The following is a 25,658-nucleotide window of genomic DNA, read 5'->3' on the forward strand; positions in this document are numbered from 1 at the left end:
AAAGACTCTTCATGCTAACATAAATGTAATGCCATACAGATGTTTTTTTCATTGTTTTTTTTTTTTGAGTGATAAGAATAAAAGAGTATCTTTTAATATTGGTCTAATGATTAAATTGTAACCATGATCAGAATAAAAAATACATTTTCAGAATCGGAATATCAAGCAGGGCCTCTTAGTTAGGGGTTCAATGATGAGGAACTGCATAAAGGCCCATGGAGAGTGGGGAGATTATGCTTGCAATAGCACTTACTGGTCTGACTGTTGCCATGGTGCACTCATTGTCCCCTTGCACAGGGGCATAGACATGAGAACCCCCCCAGTGGAAACGCTCATACCTTGGATGTCTAATGCCATATCGGTAACACACCAGGATACATGTGACACTCCTTATCCCATGCCTGTCAATTTTTAAAATGTAAATACCTATATTATGGTGGTTTCTATCTGCCAATAGAGCTCAATGCAGAAGCAAATAGTTCTTTACTGCCTGCATTTCACACGTGTAGTCTCAGCGAGCAAATAGTATGAATCATGGAAAAAAGGTAATGATGTTGACCGAAGCAGGGCAAGCCCCGTTGTGCAGGAATACCCTTGAGAATGTCCATGCCGCCTGCAAGCGACTCGGTCGAGGAGCGCCCTGGCCCTGCAGCCAATCATAAAAGCCGTTTTATATTAGTCAATTGTATCGTCCAATCAGCGCTTAGATTACAACATTTACCATCACCCTATTGGTCAACTTGTCAAGTTGTGTTTTTTTCCCCTTGCTCGCTTCAACAGCACCATCTCTGGCAGGTGGTGTGCGCTTTAAAAAGCATACAGTAGGCTAATTGTTTAGGTCGATAGACAGGTAGTTGTAGGGATATTTGTATTTAAAAAACTAGTTTAGGCTTTAATTGATTGTTTTTGGTTTCTAGTTTAGTGTCACGTGTCTTTACGTTTCCTGTTGATTTACCGGAGTCGCAGTAAATGAGAGGAACGTCGGGGTTCCCCTTCTCTCAGCGAGACAATTTGTGTTTTTACGACCATCAGTGAATTAGACAAGCGGTCCTTCATCATCTGGCTCCAGAAAAAGACGGAAAAGCCCTTCGTGTTTGCACATTCTCTGACGGCGATCTGTTAGCCAGGACTGTCAAGGTCTCACATCCTGCTGGAGCGGCTTCACCTCGTCCGCCGGTGTTGCATAGAAAATGAAATGTTGATGACATTTTTTGGAAGCGGCCGTGCCTTTTCTTGTGCTCAAATCGGGATATATGTGATATGCGGATCCGCAGACGCCACGAAACCCAAATGAGCGGACGTTTGTTTCTGCTTTGAAAATGAGGAAGCGATTTCACAAAGACCCAGAACATGGCAAGAAGAAGGTCTCGTCGTCCGTGGGCCCGGATTTAAACAAAATGAGAAAGAAAGGATCAGAAGCGGCTGCGGCACGAATATAATTCCCCCCCCCCCCATACAAAATGACGCCAAAAGGAGGCAAAACGGCGGAGGTAGACGAGGCGCTGCATCGATGAAGGTGATCTGGACAAGTTTTGAGTCTCTCATAATGAACAGAAATACTACACCGCTTCGTATTAGATCGTTTTTACTATTTTGAATAGATTTTTTCCGCCTTTTTTTTTTTTGGAAGGTTTTGTAAGCCCCCAGTTTTGAATATATTACTCTTATTTTTCTACTATTTTTGATCCGGATCCCGCTTTGGCTATTCAATGGAAGTATGTTATCAGCTGCCGGTTTTGCCTCTAGACAGGCCGGTTCCCAAGCATGTCCTCAGCCGGAGGGGAGCCATTAGTTTCAGCTCCAGCTCTTCCCTCTTCGGGGCTCCTGATCCACGACAGCTGTCACAGGTACACAACTTTAAATCCTAAGTCACTTGCAGGGGACCACAGGGTAAGAAAATGTGCATTTGCTCTGGAGTAATCTATAGGAATCTTGCAGGTGGGGGTGGGGGGGCTGGATATTTAGGCCCTAATAGTGCATGCAGGCTCTTGCACGGAAGCGTTCAACATGTTATCTCTGAGACACACGCAAGACGTCTCCCAACTTTGTGTTTGTGCATGCTGCCCGCCCCCCGATTAAGGCTCTGTTGGTTAAATGCACTCCTGGGATTTACCCTGTCATAATATGTGCAGGGAGAGGGAAATGTCTTTAGAAACATCTCTGTGCGCAGATTGGTGATGGAAGCTGCAGCTTCATGGTCTGCATGACTCTCATTTGCACGCAAATATGAGCACTGTCGTGTGCATTCTTTTATCAAACATCTGCATTATTGCGTTAAAAATGTTGGACCTGTGTGTATGTGTATGTGTGTGTGTGTGTGTTTTCTCCCACTAATAGTGGGGGATGCCCTCAGAGTCTATGGGGCCACAGCCTCCTATAGCTGCTCATAAATAGATGGAAGAATGGCTTCTTTCACAGCTCAGTTGCTCATCAGCTCAACATTAGGTTACTATATTTGTTTGGACTTTTTTTTTTTTATTGGGGGAGCCATTAGTGTCAACTGCAGATCCCTGCTCCACTTAACCATCCATGTGTGGCTGCCTTGACCCTGTCACCCAGGCGCCCACAAAGGCAGTCCCCTCAAAATCAATGCATAGCCCATTATACCAATCCTGTTGATTGGTATAACTAAATAAGTCAAGTGGTCTTCCCTTTTACCCTTTCAGGCATTTCTTACTTGCCAATAGTTGGGTGATATAGCCATCAAACACCAAATCAGCCTTTAAAGTCCCATTTCGATTATCTTTTGATCTGGTCTTTTAATTTTAAGGATGCAGTTTTTGGCAAATAAAAAAAAAAGAAACCTTGTCGTTTTCTAGGACATAGTTTGTGCAGAGTGGCTGTAAGCCATTAGAAATTCACCTCTGAGTTGTGGGTGGGACCGTTGGTGTAAACCCTACCCTCCCTTCCCCTCCTTGTTTCTAGCTTACAGTACACTAGCGTACAGCCCCGCACACCCCCGACCTAACATTAGCAATGCAACAGATGCCAGCTCGGGTTAGGGTCAGGAAAACGCACGGAAGACGCACATGGATCTAGTCGTCCACACGTGGATGCATTATATGAAGTGGAGCATTCCCATTGCATTTTCTACATCACAAATACCCTCTTTCTAATGGGATTTTGGTCTGCTCCTGATTAGCAGCAATGTGAAAAAAAGAAATACTCAGAAATGCTATTTTTAAGCTTAATTTGCTTCATACATGTACTCCATCTTTAGAGAAAATGCGACAAAACATGTTCATGTATGCAGATTTTCCTCACAGTGGGTCTTTAACTGTCAAATCCAATGATCTAAATTCTATTAGATCATAGCTCTTTCTCATAACTGAGCCAAAATAAAAGCTTCTTGCCCCAAAACTTAGCTGGACTTGTCTTGCTCATGCAAACACAAAGTTAAGGTTTTAAGATCTGTGTCTCCTGTCTCCTCTTTCAGCCCTTCTTGCTCTGCATAAGGTGTTGTGCATATCTGGATATTTCTTTGGAGGTGTAAACACTACACAGAAATGGGCAGTGAGTCATGAACCACTGCCAACTCCAGTCATTTCTCATTTGCTGAAATGGATAAAGAATGCATGCATATGCATGTACTCACTCAGTGTCACATCGCCTTTTGTTGCATAGCAATTACACTTGTGCAAATATTGTGTTTCGGCCCTTATTTATGACCGTAAGGGTGCGTTTGCCCTTATTGGCTGCTGAGATTTTTCTTTCTTTCTTTTGTGTGTGTGTGTGTGTGTGTGTGGAGTTCCACAGGCCTGTTGTCTGTGGATGTAGAAATGGAATCTCCTATTACAGAAAGATGCAGTTTAGCATGTGCCTGGGCCCTGTGGGTTGTGGTTTGGCCAACTGCCAGACTCGCAGATGGCCAGAGTCTCCGTCTTTTTTTTTTGTTTGTTTCTTTCTCTGGCTATCTTATTCAGCTTTACTCGCAGGCTCCCTCTCTTTTTCGTCAGCAACCCCCTCCCTTTCCCTTGCAGATAACGACATTTCCTCTGGTAAACAGAGGACGAGCGCGCAGGTCTAAAGATATGCCTGAGTCTCAGAAGAATCTGTCACTCTCTGGTTGTGGAATGCATATGGCTGGGTGTAAATATGCTGCTGCAGAGGCGTTCCAAATGGCATCAAATAAACAGAGCCGTTTATCCGTTTATGCCTTTTCTTGCTAGAATGCAGTGATCGTTGCTGGTTTCCAGCTATGTCTCGAAAAAGTGAAAGGCAAACACAGGAAGGAGACTGGGCTGATTGGTGCAAATTGAAAGGACGGGCTGAATAACAGGAGTGACGTGCAGGCTTGTGGTTCTCATTGAAACTGTACACATGCAGTTGTGCAGCTTTGTAACACGTGGAGGGGGCTTGGGTTTCCACGCCGTGCGTCTAGAAGTCAGAATTTAGGACTCTCCGGCAGTCACACGGCCGTGCCGTTTACAACTTTGCAAACAAAAATAAATTGAATCAATAAATCATGTTGTCTCTTCCAGTAATAGCAGAGAAAAAGCATTTTACACTGAAAAACGAACCAGTGTTTCCGTGTCACAGTCAGACGTGCCATTGTTGCCACTGATCCTAGATGAACTCTTAGTTTTGAGATTTAGTGCAGACAAGATTGCGATAAGCTGGTGCATGAGGGTGGGATGTAGAAGCAATTGATCCAGCCACCCCATGGATGCTTCTTTGCACAATGTCATTAGATAATGCAGTCCAGTCCCTTTTGTGTCAGGGAGGTACCTTTTTTTATTTTTGAACTGCCGTCAGATTGACTCGGTTTCAGGATGTGGTAAGAATGCTGAAGGAGCCCTTCAGGCTCAGATTTTGAGTGTGTCACAATCTTTCACAAAAGCTTTAACCCCTGCAACACCAAAATGTGAGCTTTCACTTAAGAGCGAGCGCTTTTTTTTTTTTTTTTCATGTCTGCCAGTCTGTGCAAGGGGCCTTCTTTTATTACATGACCACAATGTTTTTGCACAGCAGCGTTGGGTGCAATCGTCCGTAAGAATGCGCCTGCACACATCAACACACAGAAACGGCGTCACCAGCCCCGGCTGAAACACGTGCAGGTCTGCAGGCGGGCAAACTGTCACAGGAACGAGACGTTTGTTTGGCGTCGAACCACAAGGAGATCACACTGGTTTGTGACCTGGCTTTTGTTTTGGCCTGCTCAGAAAAAAATTCCAAGAAAGGGTGGTGGTGGAGTGGGGGGCATTAAGCTAGCCCCAGGAAGCAATTGGAGCCTGAGGATGATGTTTGAAATGAATGAAATTCCTTTACCGGGGCAGACAGTCTGTGACAACATGAAGCAACCCCTGCCCTTCGCCCTGCACTCAGCTTATTTAATGGAGCACTGCAGTTATAATTGTTAAAAAAAAAAAAAAAGAACAAGTGAGGTAACTTATGACTCTTTTCCAGCCAAACAACCCCTCCCCAAAAGCTGCTGATTTCAATCTGTTCAACCAGTGCAGCATTGCTCGCTGAGGCATCGGATCCTCCTCAAACCTGCAGTCCTCACTCCAAATTCACTGCATCTGAAGTGGGTCACGGTGGACATAGGGCCTATAAAACACTCTTCCAGCAGGTACACTCTAGGGCTTTTGTGTATGCCGCGGCTGGTGTACAAACTCGCAGAGGCACTCGATTGCTGCGAACCTGCCAGTGTTTATGGCCTCGCACTCAGTTACCGGAATGTGGCGTCCCACACAGCGGAGCGCTGCGAGAGGTCATAACTCAAAAGGAAGCGTTCAGTTTATGAAACGGCGCCGAGTCCAGCTGGTCGTTTGTGTGTCTCTTTGTTGCTGATCTATCAGTTTATAGTGATATAGCTCACACTCATTTACATGCTGACGTATGCACCTCAACAGGACCATCCTTTGTTCAAGTTTGACTTTTGACTGAAGTGTTGCACTGGTGTTGCAAGTAAAGTGCAAGATGAGTGTTTAATTGCAATACTGTCTCAATTACAATGCTGTGAACAATAAGAAAAGCACTGATCTGCTTTCATTTAAGGATATATTACAGTTTAATTTGCACAAAAATGTGTCTTAAAAAACAAACATCACCAAAAGCAACAAAATTCAGTTGTAGAAAGAGCTTTTGCACGTCTTGACTGGTAGAATGCAATGACATTCTAGGAAGGTCATGTAGGTCTTTACTTCACACCGAAGTGTAGCTCTGGATTTACTCACAAGGTTCAAATTTTGACGTTAGGTCTTGACCTCAGAAACCTGAGTGCGGCGACCTCAGGCAGTAAGAGATGAGGCGCACAGTCGTATGTAAAGCAGCCCACTTGGAAGTGCAGCAAATACAATGAAAAGACTGTTACCATTACAGAAAAATCCAAACAAAACAAACACTGTTGAATTTGCAAAGCTGTAAGCAAATAGTTTAGTTTGCCTTCAAGGGTCAGATGCCAAAAACTGTATGTTCGTAGCTGCAGAAATGGGCATATGCTTTTTATTTTTGCGTGTTTATAAATCACGATGAGGAGACGTACACAAGCTTCATTGCCACTCCTCTTTTTAGACGTAATTTATCTCAGACGTTCCCTTTAATCGACCACATCTGGACACAGACATGGAGCTCTGTTGCGCGGCGTTAATCTGAGAAAAAGGGGTTTTATTTTGTAGCCTGGTTGTTGAATCATGCGAAAAGAACTTCAACTGCCGAATGGCTTTAGTGCACGAAAGGATCAAAACCTAATACAAATATGCTAAATAGTATTAAGTTAGGTGAATTTATAAAAATGATTTTTTTCTTTACACTTGACCATAAAAACGGGGGGGGGTTTCTGCCAGCGCTCTTGTCTCACCAGAGAAGTATCTGGTTTGAATCTCGGCTTGGCCTCCTTGAGGGAATTAACTCTGGAAACTCCAGCTTTATCCCACAGTCCAAAACCACATATTAGGTTGATTGAAAAGCTTGAAGTGAAGTAAATGTGAGGCCTGGGACGACTGACATCTAATGCATCCTAAAAAAACAACAACAACAAAACCAGCTTGAACCTAAGTTTTGTGATCGCAGTTCACGAGTGCATTTTTGGACAGCACACACCGAGTTGAGACTCGCCTTGCCAGCTGGTAGATGTTATCACAGGGAAAATTGTTAGCAATCCTAAATGAAAGAGCAAAATATCATCGCCAAAGAACATTGATGTGGTTGTCATTGGGCCCTGAAGTGACTGGCAGGTTTCCATGGAGCTTTGTTGTAACACACCTGGGATCAACAGCTCGGATAAGGACGCTGAACCACCCGGGGTTTTTTGGGAGAAAGCCCAAATGTACTTACACTCAGTTTTTATGAAGCCAACAGCTGGTACCTTTTCAAAAACAACCCTAGAAGTTCCCACATGAAGTGTGGAAAGAAAAACCCATATATAAATATAACCATGTTCCAATAAGAGTGAAGTGGAAACTTTTTGTAAAACTTTCTTATTTAGTATTTCAATTTCCCCCCCTGTAACATTAAATAAAACCAAAGGCAAGTACTAAAAAACAAATTGTAAAAAAAAAAACCTAAACTACATATACCTTTAGATTATAATGTAGATTACACATATTCAAAAGTCAACATTTTCTGTTTACTTCAATCTTTTGGGAAATGGGGTCCTTCTCCTGTTTAAAAAAATTTAATCAAAAAAATTAACTCTGCAAAGTAAGTTTAAACTTTTTTATTTACCTGTAAGAAACAAATGTTGTTGTTTTTTGAAGAAAGAATGGTTTAAGACTGCTTTACCCGATTCTCTCATTAGTTTTCTTGTGTCTCATTTTTGTCATTCTGCTTTTAAAAACGAAGCCTCCACAGTGCTTGGATGCATTTTTGCTCCGACGCTAACCAGGCCTGCACATTAGATGGCAAATTTATCATCAGTCTGTGTCATACGTAAATTGCCAAAGACGGCGTAAGCTGCGATGAACGGTTCCCTTAAGTGTTTACACATGTGGACGTGTAATACGCATTTGATCAATCAGATGGAACGGAGCCCATTTATGTTGGATGCCTGCTTCCTATGTAGACGAGGGTCATTTGGAATTCAATTTATGTTGAACTTTATTTAAATAAAACTGTTTAGTGAAATGAAAAAAATGATGCATTATAGGGCTGCATATGAGGAAAACCCGTGATTTGCGATATTAGTGATCAATATTGTGATGACATTATAACTTGTGATACATGAACAAATAGCAGAACAACTAAATACATAATTTTCATTTCACTGCAACAGTTTCATTTAAATAAGAGTCAAAATAACTTAAATTACACTCTAAATTAAACTGGTCTACATAGGAGGCGAACATCTAACATAAAAGGGCTCCATCTAATTGGTCAAATGCATAAATGGATTTATTTGATTCGTTAAATACTTAAAGCTGCCATAAGATTGTTTTGGCACATTTAAGGCAACCGTTTATCACAATTTTTGCCGTCTTTTGGGATATGCGTATTGCGCAGCTTTATATGGCGATAACGATAACTTTATTGTGCAGGCCTGATGCATTTGTTGTTTTTTGTTTTGCTAGTTGTTCATCTCTTCCAAGTTACATCGTCATACCTGTTTTTCTTCATATTGCGCGGTCGTAATGCTAACATCAATTCAGAATGGGAGGTTCAGTCACTTCTGTATTGTGTCTGCTATGCATTTTTCAAGCACTGCTTTAAACATAGAACAAATAAACAACTACTAAACATCATAATTAAAATGTGAATTTCTGTTTTGTTCTGAAAAATACAAGACAGCATCTGGATCCTTTTACACTCTTCAGTTCTTTTTCTTATTTTTATTTTTTTAATATATATTATGCATTGTAGAGCTGATGAAACTCTTCACCTGTGATTAATGCTCCTTAGAAGTGCTGTTCATAGACTTGGCCAAAGCTTTGGTGTGCAGATGTGTTTGTTTTTCAGCTGGAAGGTGTGACAGGGGTGTGTTCCATTTGGCTAATAGGGATGTGACATTTCTGTCTTTCTTTTTCTTCTGCAACCTGGTTTGGTTTGTGGCCTCATTTGCATACAGCGAACCTAAACCAAAAAGGGGTAGTTTGGGAAAGTGTGTGCAGGGCTGGTCTTTACCAGCAGCAGCCCAGTAGACCGCATTAAGCAGTTCTCACTCACAGTCCATGCATACATGCACACTATCTATAATTCTCATGCTAAACACAGGTGCCGTGTAAACACACAGACCTGTTGACACTAAAATACAGCCTTGCATGTTACCTGCTCTGACTGGAGCTGTTTGCCATCTGGTAAAATATTAGCTCCAGATTGGCAGCTGTCATGGGCTTAAAGGGCCGAAATTATTAGGTGGCTAGTGTTTGTGAAGTACATTAATAGACTATGAATTAATGAGCGCATTAGGGAGGACATTGTGTTTGCGGCTGTAATAAAATGATTGGGGTCACTGGGCTGCTGAAGCTACTGGGATGTGACCAAAAAAAAAAGTTGTTTAAGCTTTTCCCTCCAAAAAAGGAAGAGGCACAAATAACCGTGCAGGCTAAGCATCTCACCATGCTTTTGTGGGGGGGTCAACGAAGGATCACACATGAACAAAATAGTTTGTTTTTCCTTTTCTTGTTTCTTTAGGTTGAGTGGAAAGTCATTGTTTGGCAGTGAGTTGGGCCAATCTGCCTGTTAGTGGTTATTGGGTAACCCAAGATGCAGGGAGCCCCACGATGGATAATGTAGGGATTCTGCTGGAGGGGGGCCAGGACATTTAGAGTGCACAGAGAGGTGAACCAACGCCTAAGCACAGCCCGGAGCAGTTATCTGTCAACAGAGCAAAAATGCGCCTGAAAGCTTCTGATGCAGCTGCTTTACTTTGACTTTTGATTGCTGTTTTTTCTTTCTTTCTCAGAACCTTCTCCATTTTAGATTTATTGGTCCTTTTGAGCTTCCTCTGTACTTATTTTAATCACTGACTGCAGATGAGGTTCATCGTGGATACAGCACCATTCTTCATCCTGTTACATGACATTAAACTAGGCATGAATTCTTGTTTAAGGAGTCGTTAATAAAAACACTATAGTGCAGTTCCTCTTGGAAATTCCACATAAAACTCATTTGCCGTGGATAAAATGCTTCAAGAAGTAACGCGTAACATTGAAATATTTTATTGGAATTATGCTACAGGTAAACTCTCTGCATGACAACAGGCAGACACTCCCAGAACTTGTTGTCTGAAGTTTTCTTATGCTAATGAGTTCTCAGCTTATGATCATGTTCACGATAAGAGGAGACGGTGACGACAGAGGCGCTCCTAACAAAAAGTTCAGACAGTGTTGAATAGAAAGCTTTGCCAAAGGAATTAAAACAAAAATAAGAGTTCTGAGAAAAGATGCAGGTCAAAGGGCTTTGTTTTCCTGAAGGGGAAACAAACGACGGACGGTCTTCTATGAAAATATCGACATTTTTCCAAATTGACTTATAAGTACGGGTCTTGACAACTTAAAAAAGTCACCCATTTCTCTTAATTCTTCTAAAAACCTGCTCTCTGAGCGCCAGCCCAACCCCAATCCAGGAAAACAAGCGGGTTCTCACATTGTGACGTAGACTAGCACCGCCCCCAGGCTAACAAACACTCCCACTTTCTCGCTTTTGCAAGGCTTGGATGTTGTTTGTTTTCATGGGCGGTGCCTCAGAGAACAAGTCGTCTTACTTCTGGTTAGAAAAATGAGCTGTGAAAAGAACGCATATTTGAGAAAAAGATTCATTCTTGAGTGTGCCAAAGGATATACCGTATGAGGAAGGTAGAAAAGCGTTATACAACTATACGCCATTTACCATTTACCGTATTTTCCGGACTATGTCACCCTTTTTTTCATAGTTTAGCAAGGGGTGCGACTTATACTCCGCAGCGACTTATATTAGAAATAAATTGAAATAAAGACATTGTTAACCCTCCTGTTATGTTCATTTGTGAGGAACAGAGATGATGTTCCTGGGTCAATTTGATGTATGAGGTATGTTAAGTGTTAAGAGTATGTTAAGTGACTCAGAGAATCAGCAAACCTTTTTTTACAGTAAGATCTTGAAGGCTAAAAACATAATATTCTATTTTCCAATGATTTCATAGATTCAGAAATGCAATAAAAATGACAACTGTTTCTACAAATACAGGATGAAAACAGAGTATTAGTTGGCCAATGATGCTTCATGAAAGGAATAAATAAATAAGTATGAGAAAGAATTACAGTAAACCCTTGTTTATCGCGGGGGTTACGTTCCAAAAAGAACCCGTGATAGGCAAAATCCGTGAAGTAGAAACCTCTATTTTTTTTTAACAATTATTATACAATTAAATACTCTGGTATACATTGAAAAGAAGAACAAACCATTTTACAGGCTCAAACATTTGTTTCACAAATCAAAGTACTTTAAAAACGTTTTTTTTTCAACAAATAACTTCTGTACAGTACTGTCAAATAATAATTTTAATCATCAATGTGAACAGAAGGCTTCAAATCGCGGAGATTAGCCCCGCCCACCGCGACCCGAGAGTAATTGAATTAAACGGGAGAAAATTTAAAATGATCATGAAAAAAATACAAAGTACAAACGGACAAATAGTGGCTCAGGTGTATTTCACTGCTCTTCAGTCTGAGAGGCTGCAGTGTTTTCTCCTTCTCAAGCCCGCGGTGCAGCTGTGTGTGTTTGTTCGGGAGAAGAACATAGTGATTGACAGTTGGTGTCGCTCTTTTTCTATGGGTTTTAGAGAAACAGGAAATTGCAAGATGATTTGCATGTACGTAATTTGGAAAGCTGATTTACGTACGTGTACATATTAAACTGCAACATTATTGACGCGCAGGTAGAGAAGAAGCGGAGTGACTTTTTTAGCCAATCAGAATGCAGAACACAATGCACGATGCAAATCCGTGAAGTAGCGAAACCGTGAAAAGTAAACCGTGATATAGCAAGGGATCACTGTACTGTCAAATTATGAGATAAACAGTCTGCTATGATTGTGTCATGTGAGGGTGTGCAAGTTATTATATCTTGGTCTCAGATTTTGTCAAATAAATTTCCCGTCAAAATGCGACTTATAGTCCAGTGCGACTTATCTGTGTTTTTTTCTACTTTATAATGCATTTTTGGGCTGGTGCGACTTATACTCCGCAGCGACTTATAGTCCGGGAAATACGGTATATATGGACTTAGTTTACTCTGAAAGGCTTAAAAAAGCGTGGTATAGGCTCTTTAACAAAACATGCACTTTCAATATTTATTTATAGTGGATTTCATATATGTATTTCAATCCGATCCATTTGGACTCATGGCAAAACATCATAAGGGATAAATGTGGCTGTAAAAAAACACGTATCACATTTATTTCTTATTAAATCCACTAAATTCTTAATTGATGTGTTTACATAGGCAGTTTCTTTTTAATCCTTATCGTTATTGGTACATTTTTATGATCCATCCTTAATGTCCAGGAAGGAAAATTCTTTGACAAGAAAATAGTAAGGAGTACATTTGTAACATTATGAAAAAAGAGTCAACATTTTACATGAATGAAGTCATTCATTTAAAAAGGATGTAATTTTACAAAGTAAAAAAAAAAGTTTTTAAAATATTCTGTAAAAATAAAGTTGTACATTTACAAAAAAGGCAGATTCAGCAAGAATCTTGAGGAGTGTGATGTCCATTCTATTTCTCTAAATTGTCCGTAACAAATGAAATTGTTGAAATAAAATCTAAATGTAAAATGTAACTTTTCGGAAAAAAATGACAGCATAAATTTACAGCTTTATTTGGTTTAATTATGTTTTTTACAAATGTACGCGTTCATTCTCGTGAAATTTTAACTTTTTCCTCATTTCCTTATGACTTTATTCTTGTAATATCCCGACTTTTTTTCTGGAAATTTTACGACCTTGTTGTCGTATAACTATTTTTTTGTTCATTTATGGTGGCCCTAACACTCCATCTTTAAGAAGAAAACAGCAACATTTGCTAGATAATGAGATAAAAAATGTGTAGGTTTTTAAATATTTTAACAATGGCTTCAGGTTTTATCCTCATGACATTTTTATCATTCATATGTAAAAGTAAATCATTGGCTTTAGCTCGTGCTGGTTTGCGGCGCCTTCCATCCGTGAAACCAGGGTTTGAATCTGGGCTGCTCCCTGTTCCCTTCTCTGCTTCCATGCCGGTCCAAAGCCCGGATAAATTGAGAGGGTTGCATCAGGAAGGGCATCCGGCGTAAAACATTGCCAAGTTAACCGTGTGACTCATCCTCGAAAGAGAGGTTGTTTCGCTGTGGCAGCCCCTGATGGGAAAAGCCGAAAGAGAAAGAAGATGTAAGAATTAATCATTAAAGACAGGTTGGTGCACTAAAGTTTTTTTTTCTTCTTGTCATTTCCTCCAAAGTCAATTTAAATACAAATTCAAATACATTCAAATTTCAAACCGATTCTTACTTCAGGATGGGGAAGTACCTTTATTCTATACACTTATTCTATATACTTTAAAGTCTTTCTGTCAGGCATTTTTTAAGGAAGTAAACATTACAGAAAGCCTCTGGTTAGGGGTGGGATTAGGATGGGACGTAATCATTTCTGTTATGGGAAAAGGTGTGTGTTTGTGTTTCTTTGTGTTCACATGTTTCTCACATGACATGACTGATAGCAGTCCCATATCAGGCCGATGATATAGAGCTGGAACACGTTTATCAGTATAGCAACAGAGTACACACACTTTTAGACTCCCCACAGATTAGAATCGACTGTTGCAGCGTTGCGCCACCCTCCACTCACCGCACAACGTGTAAACATTACAGACCCCCTCCGACCCTCTTTTGATCTACTTTAAAAGCATTCCTAGTGGTCTTTTAATTATGATTATGCCATTTTCAGCCAAAAAAAATCATTTTCATTTTCTAAGACCTAGTTTCTGCAGAGCAGCATTAGTTCATTCAAATTTCTTTATCACGAATGCAGTTTTTTTAAACTGCATTTTTTCATCTGGTCCTGACTCACGACGATTTGAATATAGAAATACTCAGACATGCAATTTTCCGGTTTAATTTTCTTTATACATGTCCTCCATCATCAGAAAAAATGCCATGTTAAAAACACCCAAAACACTGTTTTCGTTGGAGTGGGTCTTTAAATTGTGAGAAAAGCGATTCCTGTTTCTGCGTGGAATTTGGGAAGATGAGATATAAGAATCATTTGTCACTTAAGTTAAAACTTTATGTTGATGATGTCTGTTTTTCTTTCCAGAGACGAGGGGCCATCTCCTACGACAGCTCTGATCAGACCGCCCTGTATATTCGAATGCTAGGTAAATGTTTCCTTGCTTTCAGCGCACTGCCATAAGGCACACAACACACTCTTCAAACATCTGAAGCTTTATTTGCTCCGTGATGATGCACATTTCTTAATTTAGAATAGCTCAAACAGGCAGAGGCAGGGGAACAGATGGGGTGGGGGGTGTGGAGATTATAAAGCGAAAAAGATCCCCCTAAAGTGCACATATTTGAAATGCACTCAATCCCTGGCCTTGTTCCTAATCTCTCATTCACAACCAGCGTAAACTGTGTGCATCTGCAGTGCCGAGTCTTTGAAGTTCAGTCCCAGGCTTTTACCTGAGTCCCGAAACGGGCTGAATGCTGGCATGTTTATGCACAAGTGTCTTCGTGTAAACATCATGGGGGTGTTTGCGTGTCTATTTGCCCTTACTGACTCATACGGGGTTAAGCCGTTTAGAAAATGGATGAGAGGATGCTTGGCTCGTAGCTCTGACAGTCAGCTTCGCCGATCAATCAGGCCTTTGGCAACAGATGTGATCAGAGCCTTGTTGCATCCCTGAGGTCTGTCTGCTTAATACAGATGTGCCCTCGGGTGTGACTTATGCCACCCTTTACAACGGTTTAGTGGTTGTTATTGAGGGCTCGCTAGAAAAGTAAAGATTTTCATGTCATTCTGTCAACGCCGCTCCCAAATCGATCTCATGAATGAGATTCAACTGCCAAACAACAAAAGAATCAGTTCAGCTCCCAAGTGATAACCAAATTGCTCTTTCTACAGTTTATTCAAAATTTCATATAATTGCTCCTCCTCCTTCTTCCCAGCCTGATCGTAATCTGACTGCTGCCCTGTGTGTAGTCACAGTGACAGCATGTCTTTAATCATTTCACTTGGCTAAATGAGAAAACTCTCTGTGTGTCTGTACATTTTAGATTGAGCAGGACAGACGCACTAATGCAGACGGGTGTCAGGCCTAATGCTGGTGTGCTTTCAAATAGCAGGACTGGGAGCGTTTGCCACATCACTTATAATGACATGACCTACATCCACCCCGGAGAGGCAGCACTAATGCACCGCAGGGGGAACATGGACCCTGTGACACTGGAAACTCACTAATCACACACATGTGCAGACACGTGCTAAACCCCAGTCCATGCATCTGCAAATGTGACAGATGTACACACGAGGGAAAACACTGGCTGCCTTGGAATGTTTTGTAGATGATTTTTATTTCTTTTTGCCATTTTGTCACTTTCTACAGTGGCCATGAAGTGCAAATCACATCAACTAATCACTCAATGCAAAAAGAACATATTAAAGAGCACAATGACAATGAAAAAGGAAGTGTTTCAGAAAACAAAAGTAATTTCCAGAAATCACAGTGAAATGTTAAAAAATGGAACCAAATAAGAAACCGGAAAAAGAAGGTTTTATGGGACGTCACTGATTGGATGACGATGTTTGTTTACCTTTTGAACATGGAAAAATCTTCTAGCCACTGCAAAAATAAAGTGATTGCTCAATCAACTCTTTACCACCACAATTCGGGCAAAACATCCTTCTGCTTTCGCTCTTCTTCAAAACTCAGACGTCATCATCCCAACAGTCATGTTCTATAATACCTACTTTCTTTTACTTGTCTTGGTTTCTGGATTTTTTGAAATCATTTTTAAATGCAATGTTTTTTATTTTGGCTTTTTTCTTTTTCGTGGTGATCGTTAATATGTGGAGTGATTTGTTGATGTAATTCGCATTTCAGGGCCGCTGTAACTTTCCATGTTGCTGTCCAAACTTTGCAGCTTTTCAGCATCCTGTTCAGGCTCCTTTTGGCTTTGAAGAGTAATTCTTAGTTTTTTGGTGTTTTTGATAGGAGCTTGTGTAGTATTCAAAGAGCTGTTTGCAAGTAAGTAACAAGCTGGTTGTGAGAACACATTCTTGCGACTTTGCTTTTTATTTCTGACGCACACGAGACACAACCCTGAAGTGCTATGCTGGAACACGCCGTTGCACCGTTTAGCACCTTGGTTCCTACTCTGCCATAATAGGGTCTTGCCTGAAACGACAATCAAGCATTTTGCAGCATCAGTGTCACAGCACCATCCTGTCACCTCACTTTGCTCTCGCTGCTCTTGACTGACAGTCTACAAGCAAGCTGGCCGTCGTCTGGGGTGGGGAGGTCCAAATCTTGATCTTGTTGCTCTGCCTGACTACTAAAAACAGTCATAGATGGGGTCTGAACCACTCTCTGTGGCGCTGTGTACTAATAGTAGATCAGACTGTCCTGACATGACATTGCATGCTCAGCTGTTCAACTTCTCTGTCTGTTTTCTCCTCTGAGACGTGAAATTGTGCGATTGTGTGTGCGGCTGTTCCTACACATGCCTTGTACACACCAAGCACTGGTTAAATCAAATTTTTAAGGATCCAATTTTGTTATGGTTTGCTGTAAATACACATAAAAAGATGGGTTCTACCATATCAACGGGTTTATGTCTTTGCAGCCCATTGCTTTTCTGTCAGCCAATGGGCTTCAAAATTACAAACGGTGCCTTTATGTTCAGTTGTTACCTCTCTGCATGTGTCACGGCTGAGTTTCAGCCTCTGATGTTTGAGAGAGAGATGTTTTGACTGAACCGACCCAACCGGCTCTGCTGTAGAGTCACAAAGGGACACTGTAGATATGAAGCTGTTGACAACTTCAACAACAATATGGACTTGTGCAACATGCATTCCAGCAGTAGGTAGGCCTTGACGTCATACTGCTGCAGTCTTGGCCAACATGACACTCTGTTGTGGGAAGTCACTCCTATTCCAATAAACCGGGGCAGCAGTTCATCTGGTAATCCCGTCTCTCTCTTAGTGAAAGTTCACAAAAGTACCAAAATAAAAAAAGCTGTCTTAGATGTTAACCTTTATCACTGCTGTTACACAGATCTATCCACCAAACATCTGCTTCCTTCTTCGTTTCCTCCTTTAAAACCGTGCACATGTAATTAAAGCAGATTTCTCATATCTGATGTGTTTTTCCAGTAACGCTGTTGCAGCAGAATGATATTAATCTGGCCCTTCTGTCTGCAGAGAATGAGGTCTGAGATGTTTGGTAGACTCTCTGCCCCTTCAGCGGACACTTTTAATCCTTCCAGTTGTAGTATCCATTTAAGATGGATTTCTGATGAAAAATATGACTCCCTTCTACTCTACTCTACTCCCCAGTTTTAGGCCCACTTTCTTATGAACCACTTAATGAAAACTCTTCAGAAGTTAAACTTGAGTTACTGCAGCTGTTTTATTCCCTTGATTCTTGTTGATACAAATACGCATCAAACTACTTCTGCTCCAAACTTACCTTAATTTAGCTTTTAACTTAAGAGCAATTAACACAAGTAAAATTTGTTTTCGTAACTTAAAATAAATTCAGGCGCCAAGGGGTTAAGTGCTTTTTTAAAAACATTTATTAGGAAGCTGTTGTTCGTGCATTTTATTTTGACATTCAAACTTGAATATTAAAACTTAGGAGCCATGGACCTTTTTACTATTTTACAATTTGCTCTAATAATGTAGTAATGCTTGATATCCATCTTTTTAATACAATTCTTCCTTCTTTTTTTTGTTACATGCTTTTCATTATATTACACAAATAATCCACAATGAACCTGAAACCGGACAAACCCCTCAACCCCGAGCTGTAAATTTGGTCTTATTTTAACTGAAAAAATGTAAAACAATGAGATCAAACTGTTTTTATTTATTATAATAAAGATCAAACATGTAGAGACAAAAGAAAAAAAGGTATACATCAAAAACAAAGCAAATGTGAAAAATATATTTTAAACAAAACAAGCAAACATCCACTTAACTACATATAATGATTTGTTTATGTTTCATCACTATTATGTGTCATAACTCTTGAAGAAATTAAAAAGCTAAGAATCTTTTTAAAACTTTTTACAAGACATTTTTATGTAAAATCCTTACTACCGGTAATTTGTCATTCCTACCTCATTGGAAAGAACTGATGACGTCCCAAGGAGTTCATAGACTACTAAGAGTTAGGTGATTCTTAAAAAACTTACGGTACTTATTCTTGTACAGTTATTTGTTTGTTAAAATACCCCTAAAAAAAAAAAATGTTTCTGGTGAACTCCATCAACTGCTTCAGTTGCAGTTTAGATTTTTAGTTGTGGACATTTTACAATTTGGAACCCATTAAGTGTTCTCTCACATTTTAAGTATTTAGTTCAATAATATACGCTGAATGGATCAGAATATGACAGCATATGGAATAGAATAACAAAAAACAAAAAGTCCAAAACATAAATTTGTTGCGTTTTTCTTTTTAAATTTCCAAAGAAAAAATGGAAAAATGTACACACATATTTCAGGTTTTTTTTAATATTACAAAAAAACACACTAATATCCGTAATATTAATAACTTTACAACACAGAAATTAAACAAAAAATAGACAAAAGAATTGAAAATAAAAAAACCTATATTTGGATATTGCCGGAAAACTGTTGTTTTAAGGATCGGGGCTGAATTTTAAATTTAATTTAGAGTTTTTCCTGTTGTAGCCCTTTTCATGTTTGTGTGGTAAAGCCCATCCTCAATAAGTACTTACAGCAAGAAGCCGGTTAGTGCTGCGTGCTTGAGGACATTGATGCACAGTGTTCTTTTTATTATTTTGCAGTATAAATGTTGAGGAAATAAGTGTTGATTTCTTCTAGGAGATGTGAGAGTGAGAAGTCAGGTTGGATTTGAACCCGAACGAAGGAGTTCCCACCCGTACCTGCGCATCGACTTCAGAACACTTCACAGTAAGTGTGCTTTCCTAACATTGCTTTGGATCCTTTTCATTTTAAATGGGAATCTAAATGTTGATGCAGTTGCAGAAATGTTCAGGATAAATACCTAAAAATGTCTTTGAAAGCAGTTTCTTCTCAAACGTTGTCGTCATGCAGTTTGTTTCTCCTTTTTATTTTTTTCCGTTGTCATGACACACAGTTGTGAACCAAAAAAAAGTGATGCTTTTATTGAATAGGAGTGTGATTCAGATGAATTCCTTTTTGCTGAATGAAGTGAAACAGTTAAAGACTTGTGGTAATTTTCTGTGGCATTTTGACCCAAAAGTAATCCTGCCTCATGCTGACGTATTTGGGGATTATAGCCCCATGTTGAAGAGACAAAGTGCCTTTGTTGAGTGTGTGTTTGATAGAGACCACTGACGAAGCATGTCTGCTGCATGATCCCAGACGAAAGGCTTATGCGTGGGAGGCTGTGTCAGCAGCGACTGTTTGTGTATCGCTGTCGGTGTCAGATGCCTGCCAAGCTGGACCGAGCCAAACGATGCTTCCAGCCTAATGAACTTCTGCAACAAACCAAAAACAACAATATGTGCAATTTATCAACAACTGTTGCGTTGGTTGTGAAATACCTTTGTGTGTGCACACAGCACGGCTGGGCTATGGGTCCTCATCAGACGGCTCAGGCACTGAAAGGAGAGTTCACAGGTTGCTCAGCTTCCAGAGATACTTGCACTCATCCCGCCTGCTGCGAGGAATCTCCCAGCAGATTCCCCTCCACATCCTGGATGAGGACTACAACGGACAGGCTCAAGTATGACACCGGCATTAATAAAACTGCAACTTCTCTTCTCATCCGGTTATTGAATCCATAATGATTTTGTGCTTCTTTCCTTGCTTTTATTTCAGTGCATGCTGGAGAAAGTTGGCAACTGGAACTTTGACATTTTCCTCTTTGATAGATTAACAAACGGTGAGCAAAGTAGTTTGTGGAAAACTGATGGGAAGCTTTTTCAAATGCATTCCCTCTGCTTTAGAGTTCACGTTACTGCTGGCGCCACCTAGAGGATGAAGATAACTCTGTGACTCATTTCTCATTTCCAGACAGTCGAGCCTCAGAGCAAATCCTACTTAAATTAAGACTTTATACCCTCCATGTCATTTTATGTGGCCCGCGAGAGCATAAAAGTTTTTATTTTCTTAAAATAAAATTAAAAAAAAGGGTGTGTATTTATCCCCATCTAGGGGGAATCTGACTTAAAATATCGGATTGGGCTACTATACATTGGGACTTAAACACTGTCCATCTAACCTAACCTGACAGAATCAAATTTAAAAGGATATATGCTAGAATAACAAGCAAACATATTTTTTTATGCAACTGTAATTGTCACTTTAAAAAGTTATAATAAATAAATAATGAGTTATTTAACATTAAGGAATGCTCACTTTAGAAACCAAAGGTTTCAAAGTAAATAGGCTCTTGGGTTTCTTTTTATTATTTTCTAATTTAAGCCAAGAAAATAAAAAAACACATACATAATCACAGAAAGAGCGGCTTTAACATTAAAGAATTGCTGTGGAAAAACTTCAGTGGGTGGAATTGTCATCACATGAAAGTTCCCAGATACCCCCTGTTTTTTGAGGTAAAAGAAGCTCAAACAAACAAAAATACTTTTAAAATGGTCTGTAAATATGTTTACAGTAGAGTCAACTAAAAATTACACTAAGAGACTTGTGCAGATAGCTAAGAAAAAGATTAAATCATGTCTAAAATTCATGCTTTAATTGGGAAAAACTTCACTAACAAACAAAAAATGACTGTTTTTTTAAGGTTCTAACTTTCAAGATACTTTACTTAAAATATTTAAGTGTAAATGGGTTTCCTATAATAAACTGTAAAACTCAAAAATCCTCATGTTAAACAACCGAGGGTACTTACTGTATTTTTCAAACTTATAAGTCGCTGTAGAGTAAACATGTAAGTCACAGCAGCAAAAGTAGGCATAATGAAGAAAAGAAATCCTATGCATATATATGTAATTTTTCAAAATACCGGACACAGAACAAACATTTCCCCTTGAAAACAAATTATAATAACAGAATAAAAAAAACAATAGACTAAACACGCTTCACTGCCGTAACAATGATGCTTTTTTAGCTTCATGAAGCGTAGGTGGAATGCAGTATATAAGCGCAAAATATGAACAATTATTCCGATAACCTAAGCAAAAAAAACATGCTAACAAGTCCACTAAACTCTTTGTATCACCTTAAACCACTAAATCTGTTGATTTAACCTTTATCCTCTGCGTTGCTTTGGAACAATTCCGCAGAGCCCGGCGTTAGGCTGAGCGGTGCTTCTTCTTTTGTGTTGCTGCCAGTAGCAAATACTGATACACACACCGTCAGTCCACTCTAGCGGTTATTTTAAAAAATCACATATAAGTCGCTCCTGAGAATAAGTTGCACCCCTGACCAAACTATGCAAGAAAAACGGGACTTGCACTTCCAAAAAATATGGCAATTGTTTTGTTGTTTTTAAGTAGAGCTCTTTAGACAACCAGCTCTGTAGACAAAGCTGTCTTTGTGTTTCTGACTATAGAGGACATTTAAAAAGTCAGAAATATTCACAAAGAAGCTGAAGAGAGGAGCACAAAGAAGAAAAAAAACATAAGTTTGTACACGTGCAAGTATCTGACTGTGAAATCCTCCCTGCTTAGGGAACAGCCTGGTCACACTGACTTTCCACCTGCTGAACAAGTACGGCCTGGTGGAGCTCTTCCAGCTAGATATGGTGAAACTCTGGAGGTTTCTGGTCATGGTTCAGGAGGACTACCACAACGACAACCCTTACCACAATGCTGTCCATGCTGCAGATGTCACACAGGCTATGTACTGCTTCCTGCAGGAGCCCATGGTAAGAACAGCTGCCTGGATATTTGCAGATGATTTAATCTTTCATCTTTTAGTTTTCCTTCATTTTTAAATATGCTCTCCACTGCACCAAAATAGACTACCAGTAAAAGATCTATATAACCTTATTCCCCCCTTTATAATCTTTTTGTTCTTTTTTTTGTTTTTGTGAGTGCAGCTTGCAAAGTCTCTGACCTCCTATGACATCCTCCTGGGCCTCCTAGCAGCTGCCACACATGACCTGGGTCATCCTGGGGTCAACCAGCCTTTCCTCATTAAGACTGACCACTATCTAGCCACACTCTACAGAGTAAGAGACGCAGCAGTTCCTCTGCAGACTCCAGAACGTCACCTCTCGAAAGGCACAATGTGCGTTAATGAGCTTGTGTGCCAGTGCTGCTTTTTCTTTCTACCAACAGAATACCTCAGTTCTGGAAAACCACCACTGGAAGTCGGCAGTGGGCCTCCTCAGAGAGACCAGGCTGTTCTCTCATTTACCTGCTGAGGACAGGTCAGCTAGTGTCCTGATTTTTCAGAGATTCTGCTGGTTTTGTAGAGAAACGGCTAACGGGACTTATGTGAAATCATTTCCTTTTAGTCTGAACATGGAGAGGGAATTGGGCTCCCTGATTCTGGCCACAGACATCAGCAGACAGAACGACTACCTGTCCAGGTTTCGCATGCATCTGGACAAGGAGAACTTGTGCTTAAGCAACGCCAGTCACCGTCACTTTGTCCTGCAGGTTTGTTTGCTCCTCGTGTTCTGCCGATTGGGCCCAGGAGCGTTGCTGTTTCTAATTTTGCTTCTTTTCTCTAATACTGCTCAGATGGCTCTGAAATGTGCGGACATCTGCAACCCTTGCAGACCCTGGGAGCTGAGCAAACAGTGGAGCGAGAGAGTGACAGAGGAGTTCTTCCAACAAGGTTATCTGTCCGTCTGAAGCTACGTCCACACCAGACAGGCATTCAAGAATGATGTTAAATGCACGCTCTTGACCGTGCATGCAGTCCACTGTGTTCACACTGTCCAAGCAGGGAGTTTACTAGCACCTGTCAACCACCTACAGTTGACGAGTCTTGATGCAAAAAGTTGAAGCAGTGCAAATCTGGTGAATCTTGCTCCAGGCTTTTTCATTCACAGTCGTAGAAACTTGCGAACCTACGCGTGAATGCGAGAGCTTTGAACGCAGAAGCCCGAAAAATGGGTCTACTCGCATTTAGTAGACTTTTCATTGGAGGTGGCCACTGGAACGCTGGTTACCAAGTGTGAATGTGGCTTCAGACTAGCTCCTTTGGTGTTTGATTGTAGCATAGATCCTGAACGCCTTCATTGCTCTGTTCATGCAGGAGACATTGAGAAGAAGCACAAACTTGAGGTCAGCCCTCTTTGTGACAGAGAAGCAAACACAATTGGCAACATTCAAATAGGCAAGTTTGCCGTATATTTGCTAACATTTATAGTTTGCTAAAAATGTGTTTTTTAATTTAACGCTGTCCTTCCAGGGTTTATGTCGTACGTGGTGGAGCCGCTGTTTGCAGAGTGGGCCCGCTTCTCCGACTCGCGTTTGTCCCAGACCATGTTAGGCCACATGGGGCTGAACAAAGCCAGCTGGGAGGGCTTGCAGCAGGAACAAACCGCCGCCTCAGAGGAGGCCGGGCCCAGCGCAACCGACGCAGAGAATGCCGTCGCAGGAGGAAGCAGCTCCAAAGAAATACCTCAGGGAAGCCTAGAATCCTGACACTCCCTGTGCGCTGCTTCGCCTCCTGACCCCTGACCCCAGCATCAGAGCTTTCCCACAGAACCCCAGGTGGAGCGTGCGACACTGCTGCCCCACCCACCTTTTTTTTCCTTTCGTTTTTGCATTTGCCTACCATCTAGGTGAACCACTGATTTTTATTTAATTTATTTAATTTTTATTTCCCCGTTTCGGCATAGAGCAATACATAGATACCTCATTTGCCTACTGCTGTATTTTATTTGCTCCGTTTATTTATTTGTCCACAATAGAATAGGCATTACTGGCTGAAAACACCACTTTATTTTTTGTTTTGTGAACTTTAAGGGGAAAGCAGTGTACAGAGCGAATAAGACTTTTTTTATGGTATTTTTTGAAGTGCCATTTACAAAAAAAAAAAAAACAGTTTTGGAGAATAACTGAGACGACTGGAGTATTGAGAGATGAAACCCCTCTGAGACTTTTGATTCATGCCATGTTGCATTTATATTGAAGATTCTTCCTTGTGTTTAAGAAAAAAAAAGTGACAAGCCCAGTTCTTCTGCTGCCTCTATGAAGACTGTTTACGCATCTCTGTGTTTGTTGAACTCTTTCTTTAAACTGAGGTGAATTCTGTCTGCTCCACGGTCTGCCTTTGAAGCACAGATGTGAAGAACCACTTGTTTGAACTGTCATCCCACTGCTGAAGCCATGAGCAGAACCTGATTCTAACACACCAGATGCCATAAATGACTCCACCTGTGCTACCATGTGTTCTTGCACTCCCAACTGTGATGCTGGGTGTGCAGCTACGTCTCTGTGACCTTTCCTCAACATCCTGTCAACTGTGTTATTGTTCGATATACCGTAGTCGTTTTTTTTAAATGTGTCCTCATCCAGCCCTGGTTTAACTCGGCGTCCCCGGCAGACAGGAGATCGGTCAGTCCCCTGCGCCTGCATCTCACCTGGAACTCCACCCCATGCAAATCTACTCGCTCAGGGTTTTGCCTGTCTCTTTCACAAGGGAGGGAGGTGGAGGAGAGGACAGACAGTGCATGGTTTCTTTGATGGGTGTTTGCTCGGATCAGCTGACGGAGACTCCCTCCCTGCAGAATGTCTCTCACAGCCACATGAAACCTAAAGGACTGCTCGACTGATGCCTTATAACTATGCACAAACTCTGCTAAGTGACCAAACCGACTCCTCTTTCCCATCAAGTGCATGGTGTGCTTGTTCGAATGCACTGTCCAATCCCTTTGCCTTTTTGTTGAGGAACAACTCCGGCTGACTTTTTCCTTAGTTTTTTGGTGTGTGTGTGTGTTTTCTATGGAAACGAACTGGCCGAGTGAATTCGAACATTCCATTTCTTTGTTTGATTTGTCTCTTTGGACTGTATAGTGGCTCGGATTGTGCTTGTGTTTTTGACAGGAAACAGGTGCTTTTCTTACGTTAGCTGATTAGTATTTTGCTGTAAGTGCTGCAAGACTGTTGACAAAACTGTTTACAATTTGTTGCGACAGCCATTTTTTGGGAAGACTTTCAGTGTCGAGCCAGATTTTGTAAAGGCCTTGCTGTTTTGACCTTTTTGATACATGCCTGTTGCAGTTCCAATTTGAATAATAAAACCTGTTGTTAATTTTCATAACTCAAAACATGCACTCCAATACTTCAGCCATTCTTAAAAAAAACGTTAAAGATGTAGGTTGAGTTTTAAGACCCACTCCGATCATTTTTTGAGCTCTTTTAACTCTTGTGCTATCCTAGGCACTTTAATGTTGGGTCATCTAGACCCACTAGAGAGTGCGTTAAAACTTTTTTCTTCTGATTTGTGAACCTCACTGGTGTCCATGGATTACATGAAATCTTTCCACCTTTGTCATGGTAGGGAGAACACGTCAATATAAGGGTGGGGTCATCTAAGACAGGACAAGGGTTAAAAGCGTTCCCAGTGGTCTTTAAATTATGATCATGCTGTTTTTAGCCCAAA

At 40.7% G+C, this 25,658-nt stretch overlaps 1 protein-coding gene across 4 annotated transcripts; it reads left to right on the forward strand.

The window, feature by feature from the left end:
• Nucleotides 1–800: 800 nt before the first annotated feature.
• On the forward strand, nt 801–25,323 carry pde7a (phosphodiesterase 7A). 4 transcript variants are annotated; one of them, XM_011488907.3, is made up of 13 exons: nt 801–1,847; nt 14,214–14,274; nt 16,111–16,143; nt 18,966–19,055; nt 19,691–19,854; nt 19,950–20,013; nt 21,764–21,960; nt 22,135–22,266; nt 22,376–22,467; nt 22,555–22,699; nt 22,784–22,880; nt 23,304–23,384; nt 23,460–25,323. In XM_011488907.3, exons 1-13 carry the CDS (start codon nt 1,710–1,712, stop codon nt 23,693–23,695), a joined length of 1,530 nt encoding a protein of 509 aa, XP_011487209.1. In that variant the 5' UTR covers nt 801–1,709; the 3' UTR covers nt 23,696–25,323. The 4 variants fall into 4 exon arrangements, with proteins under 4 accessions (XP_011487209.1, XP_011487210.1, XP_004081087.1 ...); XM_011488908.3 differs by having other exon boundaries at nt 18,969–19,055; XM_004081039.4 differs by lacking the exon at nt 16,111–16,143 and having other exon boundaries at nt 802–1,847.
• Nucleotides 25,324–25,658: the final 335 nt, after the last annotated feature.

The sequence above is a fragment of the Oryzias latipes genome, chromosome 20 (assembly GCF_002234675.1).
Source record: "Oryzias latipes chromosome 20, ASM223467v1".
Taxonomy (NCBI): Eukaryota; Metazoa; Chordata; class Actinopteri; order Beloniformes; family Adrianichthyidae; genus Oryzias; species Oryzias latipes.